This window comes from Myotis brandtii, unplaced genomic scaffold (assembly GCF_000412655.1).
Source record: "Myotis brandtii unplaced genomic scaffold, ASM41265v1 scaffold123, whole genome shotgun sequence".
Lineage (NCBI taxonomy): Eukaryota > Metazoa > Chordata > Mammalia > Chiroptera > Vespertilionidae > Myotis > Myotis brandtii.
In genome coordinates, this window is record NW_005354291.1 from 1,149,138 (window position 1) to 1,168,879 (window position 19,742).

A 19,742-nucleotide genomic window follows, 5' to 3' on the forward strand; every position below is an offset into this window, starting at 1 on the left:
CGGAGCCTGGGGGGAGGGGCCTCGGCGCTTACATAAGGCGTGCGGGGCGCGCGGGGCGGGACTGCGGGCGGGTCGCAATGGGTATTCTCTTGGTCTTGCTGGAGTAGGTCGGCCCGACCCGCCAGCTGCATCCCTCCTTCCCCATCTCCGTGCCCTGCGAGATGAGAAAAAGGCGATAACGGGGCCCGGGACCCCATCTTCAGCAACCCCCTCCCTTGGGTAATCCCCGAGGCCCTGCAGGGCACCTCTCGAAAGAGACCTGCAGGACCTGCATTGGCAACACAACTGCTGAGATAAAGACTAATCTAGAAGGGAGAGGGATTCCCGGCCTCATTGGGGATTGGAATTAAAATCATCCTCGTTCATTACACAAACATCGTTTATAGGTCACTGTGGGGGATGAAAAAAGGTCGTAACTATTATACATACACCTTGGTCCTTTGAGAATGTAATAAATACTTGTTATTCCCAAACTCTGCTAACTGCCACTCAATCCTAAGCAGTATTTTTTTTAAATCGTTTATTCCAGTTTCCCACGTTTTTATCAATGTGAAGGGCATGTTACTACACACACACAAAAAGTACATAAGCTGTTGAGGCTATGTAAAATATTTCAATACCCATTACAAGAGTAAAGGCAAATAGTAAACAGAAGTTGCTATTTTGGCAATTGGCACCAAAAAGAAATATTTTTGTCTTCCTACTAATTAAACTGGGATGATAGAGATTTAATGCAATTAAAATAATTGAAATACTAAGTGAAAATATTATGTATATGAAGTAAATTGTAACCATCCATTTTTTAAAACATGGATTCTGAGAATATACTGAGCTTATATTTTCCCCCACATTCATGATATATCCAGTATCCATGGTTCTCAAAATTATTAAAATTTATCAAAACACAAGCTCCAGAGCCTAGGGACTACCTAACCAGTACTAAGCCTAATGTTGTAAACTGGCATATTTTTGTTTTGTTGTGACAGACTGTAAAGACCACAAGGAGAATCTCAAGCAAAAACATTTATTATTGAACTTCAGTATTTTGGTAATTAATCTTATAAACCAAAATAATTCAAGTAATGAAAATAGTGACTTGTATGTTTGTGTGTATAAATGTACATAAATTTATTTATGTGAAAGTCAGATACTTAATGTTTTATGAGGGAATTTTTAAAAAATATGTAATAGATCACAAAGTAAAATAGTACTTAAAACACCATATTTAATATCAAACCATATTAAACTCTTTATTTTAAATGTTACAAAGAAGTTTATTTAAAAATGAAAAATAACCATTCCGCTCATAAATATTTAATTCTTTGGATATGAATCTCTGAACTAATTAAGTTGAACTTACATATATTTTTCTTATATAAATTTATCATATTTAGCAAACAACCAGAGAACTGAAGCGTGATATAACAATGGATTAAAGTAATATTTTAAAATTAGAAGAAAATCTTGTGCATAATATGGGGAAATCTCAAGAGAAGTTAACGTTTACAAAAATAAAAACATGAGAATAATTAGGGAGAGACCAAGATGGCGGCATAGGTAAACACCACCAAAACAAAAAGAACATAGAAAAATCAAACAAACCAATAATGATTAAAATCGTTCCTAAAGAACAATTGATATTTGATAGAAACAGATTTATAACTAAAGTCTAAAAATTCCAAGGAACAGATACTTGTGGTGTATCAGGGTATAACAAAGATCATGCTATAACCTCTTCCAGATCACAAAAAGGACAAGTTACTGAATTTATTATGGTTAGTATAATCGCAAATAATCATTTATAATAATGAAAAAGAAAACCAAGAATCAATGTCTTCTGATGATGGATTTGAAAATCTTAATTGGATTCCTAATAGATACATTCAACTATACAAAGGTGAATGGAAGACATATAGGTTACTAAACCTGCCTGTGCCTCAATTTCTTCATTTGCAATTTGGGGTTTATAATAGTAAATACCTCATAGGATTGTTGTGGGGATTAAATGAATAGTCCTTAGAACAACTCAAGTGTGCACTCTATATTGGTGATGCGGGCATACAGTCTAGAAATGGAACTCTGATATACCTCATCAGAAAAAATAACATCCATTGGTATATCCAGGTCAGTTATAAATGATGCTTTGTATATACGTATCAGAGTGGAATAAAGTACTGATTGACATTGTTTCCTGACCTTTTGAGGTTACTGATTATTCCAGGGATTCTGATGCAATGGTACACTCAAGAAATATGGACTAAATTCATTGAGGCCAAGTTCATTGACACCTTCATTCGAGGCTGTGATTCCCTGAGCTCCCCCTGTGGATGTCTGCCTAGCGATTGGGTTTCCTGTCCTGCCTGTCATGACCAAATTAGAGGAAGGAAGATTAGGAAGAGGTAGCCAGGTGGTGTGGCCCAACCAAGAGGGCAAGGACACCTCATCTCAAGTCCCTGATGCCTGGGAGATACAGAAAATGAATTCCAACTGCACCTTTGGCTCCAGAGTTGGGTTGCAAGAGCCAATGAGAAAATAGATAAGCTATGGGCCACTAAAAAGGTAATATATGGAGCAGTCCTTTGGGTGGGAGATGAGGCTGGGAGGGATGGAAGTCAGCCAAAGTCTTCCAAGGGACCATCAACGTCTACTGGAACTGCTTAGGACTAATGTCTTTGTCAATGGAATTTATTACGATAACTACCTGGTCATACTTAATCCTTAGAAAAGATTCAAGGAAAGAGGACAGCAATCTTGCCAATGTATAAAGAGGGAAATTTTTCTCTGCCTATTTTCCTTTTCAGATACCAGTGGTATAAGTGGAAGGAGAGAAGTGTATCGTTCAAGAAAGCAGACCATGCCTTCAGTACACACATACATACACACACACATACACACACACACACACACAGCCACCTATCTAACCTTCGCTAGTGGAGAAGAGGACTTGAAATAACTTAAAATGTCCAAACCATTATGGAATTGGATTTAGATGTACTCAGTGGAAAGGGTTTTTGTTGTTGTTGTCTTATTGTTGTTAATCCTCACCCGAGGATATTTCTTCCATTAATTTTTTAGAGAGAATGAGAGGGGGAGAGCCAGAGAGAGAGAAACATTGACCAATTGCCTCCTACATGCACCCCAACTGGGACCAGGGATCTAGCCTGCAACCGAGGTCGGAATCAAACCTGAGACCCTTCAGTCCACAGGCTGATGCTCTAACCACTGAACAGCCAGCTAAGGTTAAAGGGGTTTTTGTACCGTTGGTAGCAGTTACTGGGGGAAAACCTTAGAGTATATACTAGAATGTTAGATAATTTAACACATCTCCCTAAACCATATTTTCTGTCATCCTCAAAACAATCTGTCATCGACAGTTCATATCAGCTCCATTTCAAAGATTGAGTAAGAAGACCCAGAGAAGTCAAGTGAGGCCTTACAGGCAGTAAAGTGCTAGAATTCAAATCTAATCCATATGACCCCAAAGTCCATGCTTTCCCCATCATGCTCTCGAACATGTTGCAAAACTAAAATTATAAGATGTTTCTTCAGACGCCATGTGAGAAGGAAGTACCTAATTATAGGATTTCTGTACAATGTTTAGGGTTCAGCTAAGATTGGAAACCATGTGACATTAAGCTGCAGTGTTGTATGATTTTCTTTAGCTGCAGCCAGCAATTTGAGTATAGGAAGAAAGAAGGCAGATAGACAAACAGAGTCTTGCAATGTGGGCACTTGGGACAAAGTGGCAAGGAATTTAAGAATGTTGGTTGTAGAACTGATGAAATGATAGAGAACAGAGGCTAGCCTATCTGGAGAAAACAGTAAAATCAAGAGAGAGTTGAAATGTTGAAAGAATGTTGAGGGAATAAGAGAGTAGAAGTTTCATATGAAATCAAAGAACAGATATGAGAGTAAAGGAGTGAATGATGAAAAGATAGGGCATTAGGGTGAGCGCTAAGATGTTGGAGTTTAAGATTTCAGAGGTGGCACAGTGGAGGGATTAATCTATAAGGCAGTTGGAGTTGCATCTCTCTGGTCTCCCTTCCAGAAAGACCTTGATGTTCTGCCTCAAGGAGTGCAGTTGGCTGACAGTCTCCAGCTGTTAGCACCTGTGGGATCTGCCTCAGCGTTTGAGTGGAGGCCACACTTTTCCTAGATAGCCCCAGCCAATGAATAAGGACTGCAGAGACCTGTGGCCTGCCATTCTTTCCCACGCAGAACTTCCTAATCATCAGGCTCTTCTCTAGCTCACCATTGAGTTGACTGAGACCTTGTCAGAGCCTTTCATTTCCAATCTGATTCCTTGCCCCTTTTATCTTTCACTAGAGGCCCAGTGCACGAATTTGTGCATGAGTGGGGTCCCTTGGCCTGGCTAGCAATTGGGGCCATTGGGGCCATCTCGCCCAATCTCGATCAGGGCCGATTGGGGCTGGCTGGCCAGAGGGAGGGACTGCGGGAGGTTGGCTGTGGGAGCGCACTGACCACCAGGGGTTGGTCTAACCACTGCGTTGAGCGTCTGCCCCCTGGTGGTCAGTGTGTGTCATAGCAACTGGTCGGAATGGTCGCTTAGGCTTTTATATATATAGATAGGTGTTACCCTCCAATAAACCTCTTGCACTCTTAACTCCATTTTAGCTTCTGCTTCCCAGAGAAGCCAACTGAAGCAATCTGTGAAGAATATAAAGGAGTTGGGTTTCCCTCTATTGGTTTGTTTTAAATAGTAAAATGGAGGTTCTATAGAGCATGATGAAAAGACTTCTGAGGACCGCAAACCCAGAATGGGTTATCAGGAAGGCAGCACATAGCAACACGGACTGAAACCATTCAACAGTACAGATAAATCACGCCTTACATTTTGAACAGCAGAGGAAGGCAGGATTGAGAGGAGCCGCAGGTTTAAGTGGATTCAGAATACCACATGGGCACACATGAAACTCCTGGGAGAAAGGCCTCCATAGTCTTGACTGGGCTGGCCCTGGCAGCTGCTGCCCTCGTTAGAAAAGTTTGTCAGTTTCCAAAAGTACTTACACCCGGTGAAACATATTGACTTCATTGAGGTCAACAGGATTTTAATTCAGAGTTAAATAAGAGTTAAATTGGTTACAACTTCACTACCCAAATAAATTCGAAAACATTAAGATAGTTGCATAGAGGCTTCCATACGTGTAGGTAGTTGAAGAGAATTCTTTTCAATAACTGTTAACTTTGGTAGGTTTTCATTCCAAAGAGTTTTCCCCTTGTTGCTTTCACAATGCAAGAACATAGGGATCTTTGGAACTACAGATAGAGTTACTAGCATTAAAACAATCCCTAACATGATCTGGGCTAATTTAAGGATTGGATCTTTTTGCCAAAATTTCAATGGAGGTCTGAAATTTTAACAAGTATTCAGAAAATGAAACACACGTCTAGCTACAATTTTCAGGTATATGGGGGAATATATTTCTTTTTGTATATTTTTTTCTGCTTGTAAAAAGAATACCTATTAACAAACAGAAAGAAGATAGTATAAAAATATTCATTATTTATTTAGTAAATACTTGTTGAGAACTTTAGTCTGGCTTACTTCACTAAAACCCTTTATAGTTTTTTAATTTCTATTGTGTAAACATACATATACACTGAGTGGCCAGATTATTATGACCGGCCAGATTATTATGATCACCCCGTCAGTACAATGAAGTGAATTAGTTATAATAAAACCTTTAATAATAAAACCTTGAGAGTATTTGCTTAGGAAGTTTTCAATATTCAGTATTTTTGGAAGTGTCAATGAAGTACTGATGGGGTGGTCATAATAATCTGGCCACTCAGTGTATATATTTATTAGAGGTCTGATGCACGTAATTCGTGCAAGGGGTTTGGCCCTCACAGCCTCAGCTTCATCCAGAAGGTCGTCTGGAAGGACACCCAGAAGGTTGTTCGGCCATCCAGTCTAATTATGCTTTTATTATTATAGATAAGGTGAGAGTTGTTTTAACTTTTTTTTTTTAACCCAAATTACCTCTCAGAAAAGATGAAGTCACTTTTTACTCCATTCCTTACAGCTTCTCATATTAACAGGGTCACTCTTTTAATTACTTTATTTTGAACAACAACATACTGATGGGAGAAGTCACTTAGTCTAATGTAAATTCAATTTGTAAAATCTGAGCTTTTAAAAGATAACTTTAAAATGTAGTGCAATAATTATTATATTGCAGTGATTGTAAATATATATTAAATGTGACTGTGGAAAAAAGCAACATTTACAAATACAAACCTAAATTTGTATAATATATGTAAGTAAACTAATATTGTGTGGACATTTCACTAATTCACTTATATCTCAACATTTTAACATATTAAGCGGCCCAAACATATTTTTTAAATACACCTGAAAACAAATGGGATCACCTTATATTTGGACATATCTAGACTAAATTAATTAAAATTGTTTTTTTTCTCTACTTTGAGCCACAGACAAGACATTTTTAAAATATTTCTCATATGTTATAATGTTATGGGAGTCTGTTTTTAACATGCCACCTAAAACAGAATTCAGAAAGAATAACATCTCATAGACTTTTCTTATAATCCCGGTAAGGCTTTAAAAGTTTTTTTAAAATCCAGTAGAATAACTAATTTATACTTTCATTACAGTAATTGAGGCCCTTTGCTTTTTAACGTTTTATGTTCCCTGAATCACCAATTATTGAACTGCAAATGAAAGCACCGGAAAGCCACCTGAATATCAAATGCATTCATCATCATAAGTTCTTACAGAGAATATGAAATGAATTAACAATGAATAAAGCATTTACAATTAAATTTTTACTCTTCCCACATGTACTGTCAATGATGACAAAATAAATTACAGATATATATATGACATACATTGATGACATTTTCCTAATTGGGATATAATGCAAATATTTATATTAATTGTTCTTGATACTAAATAATTTTGTTTCCCATTACAGATAATTTCCTAATGAAGTTAGGGAGCAAACTTTAGCCTTAGTAAAACTGGGCAAGTTACTTAAACTGTGAAAGATTGCTGAACGATCACTGTTTTTCAATTGAGGTCAAAAGATAGAGATAACAGTTAGCATTTATTTCCATAATCTTAAAAAGGTACATGATTTCAGCAGTAGGGACCAATAGTGACACTAAGGGGGGAAAGGAGTCTGGGACATTGGACCAGTGTTTGGGAGAGAAGAGAGAAAATTATCTAGAGAATTCTGCGCAGCAGATGCCTGAAGGCTGCCTTCTTTGCTCACCCTGGGACATCAGCCTGGTTCTGGCCCAGGCTCAAAGGCTCAAGTTCAGATCATGGCAGGCTTAGGAGAGCAGTGCAGACTGGAACATCTAATCCCACCCGCTTGCCCTAACATGACCCCTGAACTCGTCCAACTCCTGAGCTCGCTGCCTCATCGAGGCGTAGAAGAGCAATGCCACTGACGCCCCGGTTTTGAGTTTGGGTTTCACTACCTCATTTTTCAAAGCATTTTCATCTTCCCACCTGCCATCTTTTACAACAGATTGCTTAACATTTCTTAGAGGAAATGACTCTTAGTTACCGGATGAGAGTGTGCGCATCTCTCGTGTGTTTCTCTAAATACCTACCTGCTACCCAGGACGCCGGTACCGGTCACTGTAGTGTTTCTGTGGCCTTTTCATCCGGGCGGCTACGATGACTGCCAGCCTCCTGGAGAAGGTGTCCGCTGAAGGAGCCCTCAACTGAGAGCTACAGTGAGGCTCAGATGCCTTGATCCCTTTTCAGGTACTGGCCAAAGGCCAGACCCAGGGTACTGCTACCGTGAGTAGCTGGATGAACTGGCAGATTGCCAGGGGAGGGACAGACTGTCATTTATAAAGTGATGGTTTTTATAGACTGTCAGAAACCTTACTGCCACGTACCTGAACTCTGTGGTTTCTGGAAGAAAAAAGGACCTGATTATTCTCCTATTGAAATAAAACCAAAACAAACACCGGATTTAGGCGGGCTGGATCTATATTGATCTTTTCTAAATACTTCAGCATTTATTTCACCAAATGCAATACTGTGTGTCCACTAACTCACATTTTTTCCTGAATCTTGAGATGAGCTCTGCTCCCCCAATTGCCACTAAGGGTCCCTCCTTTCACCAGGCCCCAGGCTTTGCAATGTTGTCTGTAACTGCCTCATTACCTCCAGCCCCCCTGGGTGCTCTGAGTCTGGTTTTCTTACAGAATGATAAGGAGAATGTCACTTAATGGGAGAGATGTCAGACTATTCAAAGAAAAAAGTGAGTGTTAATAAACTGAGAAAAATATGGTTACCATAAAATGACAACTTTAAAACTTTCTTGTAGTCTAAAATTTGTATAAACAAAATGAATATTTATTCATGTGACCTATTAATGCATGTAGGAGTATTTTATAATCTATATCCAGTATACTTTTTTCTTGTGCCTTGAAAAATATAAAAAATAGGGTATGAGAAATATGGTTTAGAAATATACTTAGTAAGGCTTATTATTTTTCTTTTTCTTTTAAAATTAATTTTTATAAATCATAAAATTGCAATGCTATTCCAGCTAACTATTAATAAATACCCAGCATTATTATTGGGTTATTTAAATTGAAATGTTTATTACTAATACATTAATGGCCCAGATGGTGTGGCTCAGCTGTTGAGCGTTGACCCATTAACCAAATCGCTGGTTCGATTAAACATGATCATGTTTGATAAAGTATTTCTAAGTTCTAGGTCATCAAATCTTTTTAAGAAGATGGTGGGAATAAAAGAGAGAATCTAGAGTAATAGAGAAAGGTATTGAGTGCTGAGAATATTACTTGCACTGTCTTGTTTAATCTTCATGACAACACAATAAAGAACAGTAGGAATGACTATATGTCCATTTTATATATGAGGAGACTGAGGCACAGAAAGGTCCAAGAAGACAAAGTTAGCAAGAACATGAGTACTTTAATATTAGCTATGCTATGGAGAAAGGCTTAACATCGTTAGTAATCGAAGATTTAACAATTAAATGATGAAAATAGAAATGCAAAAGAATGATAAACATTTAGTTCTAGTTGTCTAAGGAGAGGGAGGGAAGGAGTGGAATTGGGAAAGGGCACACAAAGACTTCAACCATATATGTAATATTTTATTTATATAAAACTAGTAAAATATGGAAATGTGCTACAATTTGATAAACCAGGGCCATAGGTTAATAGTCTCCTCTGAAAAAAAAAAAGGTCAAAACATGAAATTGCATATCCACTAGAATTAAATCAGTGAAAAAATAAGCATAGAAAGAAGTTTAGAAAAAAAAACACCCTAAAATGATGCACACAGAATTAGTGTTAGGATGATGAGATTTGAGTATTTTTCTTTCCTCTCTCTTTCAAATTTTTCACAATATTGATTTCTGGCTAAATGTTTTTGTAATGTAAAATTATTACATAGGACAAACCTAGCTATAGAAATGATGAGATAGCTGGTGTGGCTCAGTGGTTGAGCGTCAACCCATGAACCAAGAAATGATGAGAACTACATGAAAACAAACTAGAACTCAAGGGAGAGGATGAAAAGTTCCAAGGAAGGTTGTAGACAACGCACAATCACTGTAGGAGTTCAGAGGAAGAGGAGACCCGTTAGTCTGAGGTCTTTAGAAATACTGTCAGTGGGCCTCAATAATTGGTAGAGCAGGTAGGAGCTGCGGACTAGGAGAGGGCCTAAGGGAAGGGGACATGCAAGCTGTAAAAATAGAAAGATGTGAGGTGATTGAAGGAGAAAGCACTTCATGTCATGGAAACTGTTATTTAAGGGTTTTATTTGCTGATTTTTTTTTTCCAGAAAATGTGGTGACTTTAAAGTTGTCACGGTTGAGTTAATTCCTCAAAACAACTGGTTGTCAAATCATAGCAACATAATTGTGAGCTGTGCTTCTGGCTCCAAATCTTTTATCTAAAAATAATCGCAGTGACTACATCTTGGGAAAACAAAGCCATTACCTATTCTTGTGCACCAGCTATCTTGGTAGTCTCTTACTGGAAAATGGATCATGGGAAAAATAACTGCATGTTTTTAGAACACTGCTTGTCACTCCTACCTTAACTGAGTTGATCATTTCAAACCTCGCAGTCTACAGGCATTGTAGCATGAACATGACTTAGGGACAATCTTTTATAATCACACAAGCGTGCTCCCCAAGAATCACAGCTCTGGCACTCTCGAAAGCCGGTGTTGTTCCTTCAGGAAGTGTATTTTATCGTGCAGAAAGAAGACAGAGGTCAGAGGTGGAGATGTGGGGAGGAGGGGGGGAAGGGGGAGGGATGGTAGGTAAATGTCCCGCACAGGGAAGATGAATGAACCTGTATGCTCCACTGCCCCCCGCATACACCAGATGCTCCTTGCCCAGCTTCCTTGGCTTAGATATATATTCCCTGAATAATATATGAATTAGCAGGATGAATGATAATAGCTATCATTTATAGAATGATTACCTTGTACTAGAAGTTTATATCCATTAACTCTAATTTTAAGAATCCTGCTGAGTGTCTAACTCTAATGCCTAAGGGTACTTAGGTTCTTCAACTGACCCTAGTTTTATTTTTGCTTGTTTGTTTGTTTGTTTTAAATATATTTTTATTTATTTCAGAGAGGAAGGGAAAGGAAGAGAGATAGAAACATCAATGATGAGAGAGAATCATCGATCGGCTGCCTCCTGCATGCCCTACACAGTGGATCGAGCCCGAAACCCAGGTTTATGCCCTGACCAGGAATCAAACCATGATCTCCTGGTTCACTGGTCAATGCTCAACCACTGAGCCATGCCGACTGGTCTGTTTATTTGTTATTTATCCTTTAAGATCAGTGTAAAATAACATGCCCGACTGCCATTCACATCCTGGTGAGAAATCTGCTATTCCTCCTTACATCTTTGGGTTTCTCTTCCTCACTACACATTCTGTTTTTCTGCCCAGGCCAAATTCTCCACCTCTCCTCTACATCTCCCGATGTTGGCTTTCTCTTCTGCTGTATCGCCTTCCAACACCATAAACACATCCCCCCCATTTCGTCATTCCCCAAAGTATCACCTATGTATGCCTGTTGGTGTCATAAACTTCTATTTATGTTCTGGCCAAAAAGTAAGAATGGTCCACTGCGGTGCCAATTAACAAACAAATGAACATTGTATATTTAGACTATTGCACCAAAAAGAGCCCCAGGCTTTTGGCTATTTTGCCCAACATCTCTCCTTCCTGGGGTTGGTGCTTTCATGTCAAGCTCAGGGATGCTCAGAATTCTTCCTTTATCATGCAAGCGATTCCGTTCTCTGCCTGGGTCTTCTTCCTTCATATCCAAAGCAGGCCCATCAGGTTGTTTTCTCTACTTAAGAGTCTAGGAATCAGAAGGCCTGTAGTCTGCTGTAGTGTTAAGTGGCATTCTCCCCCGACTGCTATGTTATTATCCACATTTTACACAAGATGAAACAAGTTTAGTGAAAGTAAATGATTACCCAGAAAAAGGGCCAGAGCGTGAATTTGTGAATTAAAAGCCTGGCTTGCCTAATTCAAAGTTTATGCTCCTTCCACTAAACCAGGGTGAATTCATGAGAGTCGGTACTTATTGAATGTTTACAACATGCCTGGGTCTGTCCTAAGAGCTTTAGGGGCTTTAAATCATTAAATCCTCATATTAGCTAACATCCATTAGATAGATACAGAGATAGTAAGTAACTTACCCAAAGGCACATAGCTCACAAAGGGAAAGATCAAGATTAGAACCTGGGTCATCGGTCTCTGGTTCCCATCATTAGCTGCCATGCTCTACCAGCCTCATGCTTTCAGTGACTAAAAATGAAGGCAGATACTGGGTGACAGTTCAATCTGCACTCTCAAAATGATCCCAGTGTGATTTGGAAACTCAAGTTTTCTGAAGCCATGAGAATGCAGGGGCATTGTTGGGGACTGAGGGTCTCACCTAGGTTTGCTCAGTGACAAACTGAATTATAAACTTAATAATTGCTACTTTCGAAAATAATAATGTAATCCAGTCTTTTCTTGCTTAATGAGTTTTCACAAATTCAATTTAGTCATTCAAGTGTCTCTGTAAGGGACTGTTAGGCACCTAGCAAACAAAGATGAATTCTTCAGGTCCAGGCTCAGTCCTGGAGTAGTTCAGAATCCTGTGCAGTCTAGAGCAAGCTGTGGTATGATGTATTCATCAGACAGCTACACAGTTGACAAGACTTGAGGTTATGAAGAGTCATATCTTAGGTAAATGTATGAAAGAAATGTCTAAGAATTACTCTTTGGAGGAAAGAGAAATGGCTGTACCGCCAGTGGGAACAAACCCTCCAACACAGAAGATGGGCAAGCAGAGCCTGGAATACCACCTGGCCAGGATTCTATGAAGAGCATTCAAACATGATGACCTGAAAAATTCTCACCCTGGAGTTCACGATCCATATTCTGAATGTTAGGAAGAGAGTCATGTCGATAGGCGTATGGAGATCTACATGGAGGCATAAAAAGACAAAGGGTAAGATTGTGGTGAGTGCTTCCTCCAGTGCTGGTCTATGGGGGATGGTGCTGAGAGTCTAGATCTCCCTGTCCAGTTCAGTAGAGAAAAATGTTATTAGCATAATGAAGGGCATCAAATTGGTTCACATTGTTTGATGGAACTAGTTCTCAAGAATATAGAACTTGCTTTGATTTATTTTATGCTCAAAGTTCTGATCTAAGGTTTTACTTCCTGAGTAGACATGACCACCAGGGCAACATGTTCCACAAAGATGACCACTAGCAATTCTTTGGGCAGGAACACCTCTCCCCTTAAATTAATAAACGGGCATCTTCCTCCAGAGCTGGATTTTAAATATTATCTAAGACAGTGGTTTTTCAAGCTGTAGTCCTAGGGCCTCATCTGCAAACAATGAAAGTTTTAAACTGCATGTGAATATTGTTCATTGTTTTGTATTAGGTTTATATTTTGGAATTTCACAATATTTTCTTTAGGAGGGAAAAAAGAGCCTCATTGCAAAAAGTGAACACCTCTGAGATTTTGGCCCATTTCTCTATCAACAAAGAACTGAAACCAGAGAGGTTAAATGAGTCACTGAAATGGCAGAGGTAAATCTTAAAACTAGGCCCATCTACTGCACAGATCTTCCAATCCCTGTCCCCCAAGCCACTGAGTCTGGAGAGCATGACATTCACCCAGGCCGATGTGATTCTGGGTGAACTATACATTGCTAGTACTGTGACAGCAAAGAATTAGCCTCTTAATGGGAAGATTGTACTACAATACTGACTGGCCAGCTACCAATTATTGTTTCTATAATTAGGTGCTACATAATCTAAGCTGATCCTCACAATAATCTGTTGAGTTGAACAGAGCAAGTATCTCTCCAGCCCTCATCCTTAATTTTGAAAATGGTAAACCAGTCTCAAGATATTGATTTCCTCAGAGGAACATACTAGTAAATTTTTTTTAAAAGATCCCACATTCCAGCCTTCTGACTTTTAAAAAGACGACTCAGTTCATTATATTGTTCTGTTTGATCCAACTAGCAAGAATATGCATGTGTAGATGGTAGACCAATGATATCACTGAATTGGATAGCTCCAAAAATTGACAGGCATAAGAGATAAAGGACAAAAGTTTAGGTCTTTATACAGTTTTATTGATTGATTAATTTTATTGATTTCAGAGAGGGGAAGTGAGAGGGAGAGAGAAAAACATCAACGATGAGAGGGAATCATTGATGTGCTGCCTCCTGCATGCCCCCTACTGGGGATGGAGCCAGTAACCCAGGCCGGGAATCGAACTCTGACCTCCTGGTTCATAGGTCAATGCTCAACCACTGAGTCACACCAGCCAGGCAAAAGTTTAGATCTTTAGATCCCAACTTATGAGCCATTCACATCTACTGGCTTTAAAATTATTTTAAGAGAACCCACAGTTCCATGAAGTACACTTATCTGAATCTTAAATAAGGTGGCTTGCATTGATATGTATGCCTATTCTCAAATAAAGGTAAATGCTCTTTTGTTAATAAAGTATGACTTTCATTACAAGCATTACTAAACTTATAACAATGTTTTGTCCTATATTTTCTCAAATTCTAAAATATCACAATTACTAATATGTGGGGTTCTATGACATTCCTTTGTTGTTGTTGTTGTTAAAAATGGGATCATTCTTGAAAGTTTTGGGATTGTCTGTTCCAGGCTAAAATAAAGGGAACAGAGCAACATTAATATAGGAGATAATTATTTTAATACATATTTTGTATCTTCTCCTGTGTTTCTATTTGAAAGTTGTACAGCTAAATTATCACTCTTGTTTTTCATGTTGAATGACTGTTCTTGTCTGGTTTTATTATGTGTGGTCAGATCACAGATTCTCAGAAAAACTACCCTCTCGCCTAGCCCTACATTCCTCCAAGATAGTATCATCGACAGGGGTCAAGTTTCTTGCCAGGAGAGCTGATTCGCAGAAGTAAATTAACTGGATGTAAAACTATGAAATGTTAAAGAAACTGTCAAACTTGGGAAAGGACATTAATAACAAATACTATCTTAGCTATTAAGTGTCTCTAAAAAAATAATAATATCGGTCAAACTGACCTACACAAGTGGAACAGTAAACAGAATACAAAAAGGGCTGTAAGCAATACCATCTAGGAACACCGAGGCAAAGGATAGGCTCCGTGTCTGCTGGGGACTCCGGGCGGAACAGCTGTTCCCGTCTCTCAAAGCAAACCCTACTTCAGTGCATTTCTGCTCGCTTACCAGCTCAGATCTGCTTTTGAGGAGTAAGCCAAACACATAGCCACGAGTGATTTACCTTAGGGAGGACATTAGGGAAACTTAAAAAACAGCAGTCAACTTGAAAAGGCCTGTTTAATATCTTTCCTCCATCTCTGGCAAGCTTCCATCCTCAGTCCACCTACCCACCGCCCTGCCCCTTCTTACGTTTGATTCTTTGTCAGATGAAATAGGAAGACAATAGCAAGCAACTGGGCAACAAGCTAAACATTTCCTTCTGGAAACATTATCTAATTTTAAATAACAAATCAGACTCTATTAATAGTTCCTTTAGAAAAACTCTCTGAAAATATCAATGTCTCGAAGTCAGACGCTAGATTTTAAGGTCTCCCTTCGATGTACTACCAAACTCTTTACCTCTGCAGCCAATCCAGGCTTTTCCCTCTGGAGATTGAAGTTTCGAACATTAATCATATATTTATCTCATGCACTAAACTCACCATTTCCTTCTGGAAACATTACCTATTTTTAAATAACAACTCAGACTCTATTAATAGTTTCGTTAGAAAAAACTCTCTGAAAAAAACCAATGTCTCGAAGTCAGATGCTAGATTTTAAGGTCTCCCTTCAGAGTACTACCAAAACTCTTTACCTCTGCAGCCAATCTAGGCTTTTCCCTCTGGAGATTGAAGTTTAGAACATTAATCATATATTTATCTCATGCACTAAACTCATAGGGTTCCATGTAGACTTGGTTTCGCAGTTCCTTCCACCCGAGTAGGCAGAGTCTATTTCCCCACCTACTGCACACTGGGCTTGGCCATGTAAATTGCTTTGGTCAACTGCGGTTAGCAGATGTGATGCAAGCGGAGGCTTTAAAGCTGTTTGTCTTTGGCTTTCCTTCCTCTGCCTCTGTAATCTACTGGCAGAGCCACTGACTCAAGAATGAAGAGATGTGGAGCGGACCATAGCCTTCAGCTACAAAAGCAAGCATTTCTTGTTTTAAGCCTTTAAAAGCTGTGGTTGGTTGTTATGCAGCACTATTGTAGCAGACTGACTGATACCATAGATCTCTTGCACTTTTAGTTTTTTGGTGAATTTTATCCAACAAGATGTCCTCTGATCTGGAAATTTCTTCAAGGCTATTGAGCTGCATTAGAGGTGTCGAGGCATTTCCATTTGACCATGGACATGTTCATGAGGGCCACCAGCAGGATTGTCAGCTGAAAACACTGCCCAACATAAAATTAGTTTACTGAACGTTCTGTGTAAAGGCCTGTGTGTCCTTAGCCTATATTGGAAAATGACTTCTATGAAACTGCTGTGTTGGTTGTAGGATGGTGTCAGACTACACTTAGCCTTTGGAGAAATTTCTCTCTGGTTTCAGTAAGTTGGGAGAAATTGTGCTCATCCCCAGCAATTTGAAAATTGGTTGTATAACTGGTTGTGAGCCTTCTTGAAATTTCTTGGAAAAGTCAGAAATGCATTGGGAACAGATCTAGGATATCTAATTTTTTTAAAGATGATAGCATAATTCGTCAAAAATATTTTTTTTAATTTCCCTGAGCAGAAGGCTAAGGTAAGTTAAGATTCAGAGACACCAGTGAAAGTTATTTTTTAATTTCATTGCTATTATTGTTTTTTTATTTTATTTATTTTTCTACCCTCATTAGTTGGCTTGAATCTTCCTGTTTGGAAAATTGTGGAGTCACTATCCCATGTTGTACTGCAGTAGAACATTAAGCCATCCATGATCCTGTAGGTCTGGGTCCCAACTCCCAGTAACCAGAAACATGGCTTCAAGAAAATTATTTAGCCTCTTAGGATCTTGGGTTGTCATCTGATAAAAACAAAGAAAAACTTGAACTACATTACTTTTAACACAGTTGACTTTAACATATGATATGCACCAGGGAGTGGTAGGAGGTAAAGGAAGAAAGCTAGACAGGGGGAGATGATGAAGTCCTGATCTAACAGAACTAAAAAAAATGGGGGTGGGGTGGGGGAGGGGGGAAGAAGACAAGCAATCCTGCCCCTGTCCATAGTGCTGAACCATTATTGTTTTGTCTGAATGCTATTAGAAGGAGTTAGGAATTAATTTGTTAAGCAATATAGAGATCTGACCACTTTAGAAAAGAACAGTGATAGTTTGAGATCATGTACATCTGTTTTAAATTCCACATATATACTAATGGTACCCAATCCTCTATGTCCAGCACTAACCTCTTCTCATCTCTCAATGTGTATTTTCCACTATCTGCCAAACATCACCTGTATTTTACTGCATTGAGCTTACTTCAAAAAGTGAACTTTTCATATTCATTAATGATCCTGCTTCTCCCACTGTATTGTCCATTTTGATTAATGACATAAAAATTTATTCTTTCTGCCAAGTCAAAGATCTAGTAGAGCTCCTACATGATTTTAGCTTGTCTGCCACCTATAATCAATCACCAAATTCTGCCAATATTTCCCATAAATACCTCTTACATCCATCTCTTTCTCTCCACTCCACTGTCACTGTCTTTATTCAGATTCTAAACATTTCTTGGTTGGACTATTTTAACATCCTCCTAACTAACCTAACTTCAGTTTTGCACCCTTTCAACTTACACATATGATCAAGTTGTTCCTCTGTGAGAAGCCCTCTCTGGCTCTAATTGATTGCAATACAAAACCAAAGTTACTTAGAATATCATTCAGGATACTTTATAATCTGCTCAGGAAAGAAAACTCTGAAACATAGACTAATGTTCGGGACATTTATTAAAGAGTTCCTTGAAGGTCACTACTCATGGGAGGGTGAAGAAGGAAGCAGGACTGGGCAGAGGGGGAAGTTGTGCTGCAGTTTCAACAAAGGCCTCTCAGCCCACCCCACAGAGAGCTCTGTAGCTACAATGGCCCTTCAGAATAGTTCAAAGTTGGAGTGAGGGAACCAGAGCTTTATTTAACACCTTGATCAGTCATTAAATGCAGGATGTCCCTGAAAGGAAGCAATGACTTGAGACAACACTACAATTTGAAGTTGTCTTCTGGAAGCACTCCCAGAAGCTGGGAGACCAAGTTCTTCATTCCTTAAGGGGGATCTGGGCAGCACATCAGAAAATCTACCATGCTCTGTCTACTTGTTCACATCCTTCTGTGCTTCCTTGACTCCCACTATCCTATCTAATAAAGAGGGAATATGCTAATCGACCCTCACGCCATCGCAAAGATGGCAGCACCTACAGCTAATAAGGAGGGAATATGCTAATTGAATGCCCTGCCCTCAAAGATGGCAGCACCCACAGCCACAAGATGGCTGGCAGGGGAGGGCGGTTAGGAGTGACCAGGCCAGCAGGGGAGGGCAGTTGGGGGCGATCGGGCCAGCAGGGGAGCAGTTAGGTGTCGATCAGGTTGGCAGGGGGGTGCTTAAGGGGTGATCAAGCTGGCAGGAAGAAGTGGTTAGGGGCAATCAGGCAGGCAGGCAGGCGGGCGGTTGGGAGCCAGCAGTCCCGGAGGTGCAGGCTGGGCTAAGGGACACCCCCCCCCCCGGTGCACGAATTTTGTACACTGGGCCTCTAGTTTATTATAACACTACACTTGATTATATTGCCTCTTTATTCCTCTGTATTTCTCATTAGACTGTGATCTCTGTACAACACATGCTTTGACTATATAAGTCACTGTTGCATCCTCAATGTTTGGCACACAGAAAGTCACTAAATAATTTTTCAAATGAATCCTTAAATAAATGAATAATACAGATTTCTTTTCTTCCCATTCCTTACTCTTTAGTGCTCCAGTCAAACCAAACCAATTGCAGGTCCCTGAATCTCCCACACCTCCCATTGAACCCATGCTCTTACTTTGGCTTGGAATGCCTTCATCTGACCTGACCATCAGCTGAATGCCCACTTCTGCTTCAGGAGTCAGGTCACTGTCACCCTTGGAAAACTTTCCCAGACATATTCACAATATTCATTCTTTGTGTTTCTACAGAAGCAGTTCGTATCAACTACCACAATCCTGTTACTTTAAATTTGCACATCTGATCCCCTTCAGGGGATATGAGGCTGTGATCTTATTCATTTTTACTTCCTTAGCACCTAAAGGGTCTGGCACATAATAAAGAATGAAAGCATAATTGAATAAACAATAAATACATGAGTAAAATTAAGTTCTAAGAATATCAGCCAGGAAGTGTGTACAGAATGAACTAAACAGGGAGGATGATATAGGGGAAGAAATTATAGGGTTATATAAGAGACATGTACATGGAGAGTGAATTAGCTGTAATTCCTTATTTCCAGAATTAGTTTTTCCCACATACAAAATGAACAACAGATGATGATATTAGCACAATTGTTGCTTTGCCTAACATAGCTTAGTCTCTTCATCTCTCAGCCCATGTTTTTACTAGATGCTAGTCCAGTGATGGCGAACCTTTTGAGCTTGGCATGTCAGCATTTTGAAAAACCCTAACTTAACTCCGGTGCCGTGTCACATATAGAAATTTTTTGATATTTGCAACCATAGTAAAACAAAGACTTATATTTTTGATATTTATTTTATATATTTAAATGCCATTTAACAAAGAAAAATCAACCAAAAAAATGAGTTCGCGTGTCACCTCTGACACGTGTGTCATAGGTTCGCCATCACTGTGCTAGTCCAAGAATGTCAAATGCCTTCTAATGCCAAATAGATTACCTAAAGGCGTGGTGGGCCTGTGGGGAACCAAATGCTCATGTGAAGGGCATTCAATTTCAAGTTTTAACTCATGCGGTCACCAAACAACACAGGTTTGGGGCTTGATGTAGTCTGAAAGATGCTGGTTTACCTCCACTTCTATATATTTAAAAATCAAGTATTTTCTCAACTATAATGAAACTGAGTGAGAAGAGATGTGGGCAACCTATTTACCATGTAAAAAAAGAGGATGCTTCTATATTTCTAGTTAGAAATAAATACTTTCTGAAGTGGTTTCACAGTCTGCCAGAATGTTAGAT

The 19,742-nt window shown here is 39.2% G+C and overlaps 1 protein-coding gene across 1 annotated transcript in view; it reads right to left on the bottom strand.

Annotated features, from left to right (window-relative positions):
* CEP85L (centrosomal protein 85kDa-like) overlaps positions 1 to 19,742 on the bottom strand; it is a 135,699-nt gene that overhangs the window by 86,950 nt on the left and 29,007 nt on the right. The window contains exon 3 of the mRNA XM_014533915.1: positions 12,429 to 12,493. Coding sequence (XP_014389401.1) covers positions 12,429 to 12,493 — 65 coding nt within the window. The remainder of the gene's footprint in view (positions 1 to 12,428; positions 12,494 to 19,742) is intronic.